Source organism: Nannospalax galili, unplaced genomic scaffold (genome assembly GCF_000622305.1).
Source record: "Nannospalax galili isolate Female #2095 unplaced genomic scaffold, S.galili_v1.0 scaffold184, whole genome shotgun sequence".
Taxonomy (NCBI): domain Eukaryota; kingdom Metazoa; phylum Chordata; class Mammalia; order Rodentia; family Spalacidae; genus Nannospalax; species Nannospalax galili.
The window spans coordinates 1,735,819-1,737,247 of record NW_008351649.1 but is presented as its reverse complement, the minus strand read 5'-3'; the positions used below and the strand labels follow the sequence as shown (position 1 = coordinate 1,737,247).

The 1,429-nt window shown below is 61.4% G+C and overlaps 1 protein-coding gene across 1 annotated transcript in view; it reads right to left on the bottom strand.

The window, feature by feature from the left end:
* The window catches only part of Eloa (elongin A), a 22,887-nt gene extending 22,314 nt beyond the window's left edge, over nucleotides 1–573 (bottom strand). The window contains exon 1 of the mRNA XM_008848595.3: nucleotides 367–573. Within this exon, the coding sequence (XP_008846817.1) occupies nucleotides 367–441 (75 nt within the window). The 5' untranslated portion in view covers nucleotides 442–573. The remainder of the gene's footprint in view (nucleotides 1–366) is intronic.
* Between the last annotated feature and the right edge of the window lie 856 nt (nucleotides 574–1,429).

Below are 1,429 nucleotides of genomic sequence, written 5' to 3'. Positions count from 1 at the left end.
GCGAACTCCTCGCCAGCCTGCGCAGCCCCACGGGGCCTGGCTCCGGGTCCGCCGAGGACGCGGCCGCGCTCGGCCCGCGACCGTTACGGGGCCCACGCTGCGCCCACCGCCAGCCCGCGCCGCCCGTCCGCCCGCCGCTCACCTTCTTGGGGTCAGGGTTCGCGGCCAGGAGCGCCTGCAGCTTCTCTACAACTTGGCGCGCCGACTCCGCCGCCATCGCTGTTGCGAACTCCTCGCCAGCCTGCGCAGCCCCACGGGGCCTGGCTCCGGGTCCGCCGAGGACGCGGCCGCGCTCGGCCCGCGACCGTTACGGGGCCCACGCTGCGCCCACCGCCAGCCCGCGCCGCCCGTCCGCCCGCCGCTCACCTTCTTGGGGTCAGGGTTCGCGGCCAGGCGCGCCTGCAGCTTCTCTACAACTTGGAGCGCCGACTCCGCCGCCATCGCTGTCACTGGCGCGGCCTCCTCGCCGGAACTGGGCTCGCGTAGCGTCCTCGGGCCGCAGCTCCGCCCTCCGTGCGGCCCCGACGGAGACGGAAGCGCGACTGGTCCCTTCCGGGCCTCCGCTGGGGGGCGTAGGGGCCGGTGCAGGCCCCGCCCACGAAGACCACGCCCCCAAACCCTCACTGATTCGCTCCGCCCCGCCCCAGGCCACGCCCATCCAGACCCGCCGCAGCCCACGCCCCCATGCTCGGCTCCGGGGCCCAGGACCACTCCACTGCGCGTGCGGGCCCAGGTGGGCGTGAGGGCTCCCACACCCTAGCCGGACTGACTGCTGCAAATTGTCATCTGGCTTCCACACGCACGCTGTAGCACCGCGCGCCCACATACACCCACACAATAAATAATGTAATAAAAACGTTAAGTAACTTATAAGTAGTATAATCCTGGTAAAAGAGCCAACCCAGACTGGCTTGTTTTAGGGCAACTTGAAACACCGAAAACAAAAATAACAGTAATACATTATCAACCACCTTGCCCTCTACAGCGAAAGCATCCCTTTTCTGGAGTGCTCAAGTGACATGATTTATTTAGATGGGACAGGTGTCCCCTTAGGCCTCTCCTGCCCTGGGCTCTGCAGCTCTTTCTTAGCAAGAGGCAGTATCTAAAGCTGTTTGAATGGTGGAACGAACACCTGGTTATGCCTCAGAGTAAGAACCTGAGTTCCAATTCCTGAGTCCACCATGCTAACTAGAGCTCCTGTCCAAGTTACCTCTGAAGTTGTTTCCTCCTACCTACCTTCTAGTCTTGTGAGATCTAGCAATATCAATCGGTACATAGTAGTCCTCTTGAAAAAGCATCATTTAAGATAGGCGTAGGGATTCCAGCTGGTAATCCCAGCACTTGACAGGAAGATTAAGAATTTAAGGCAGCTTCTACTACATAGTAAATTAAAGCAATCCTGGGGCCCTGTGTAGTGGTGCACTCCTTT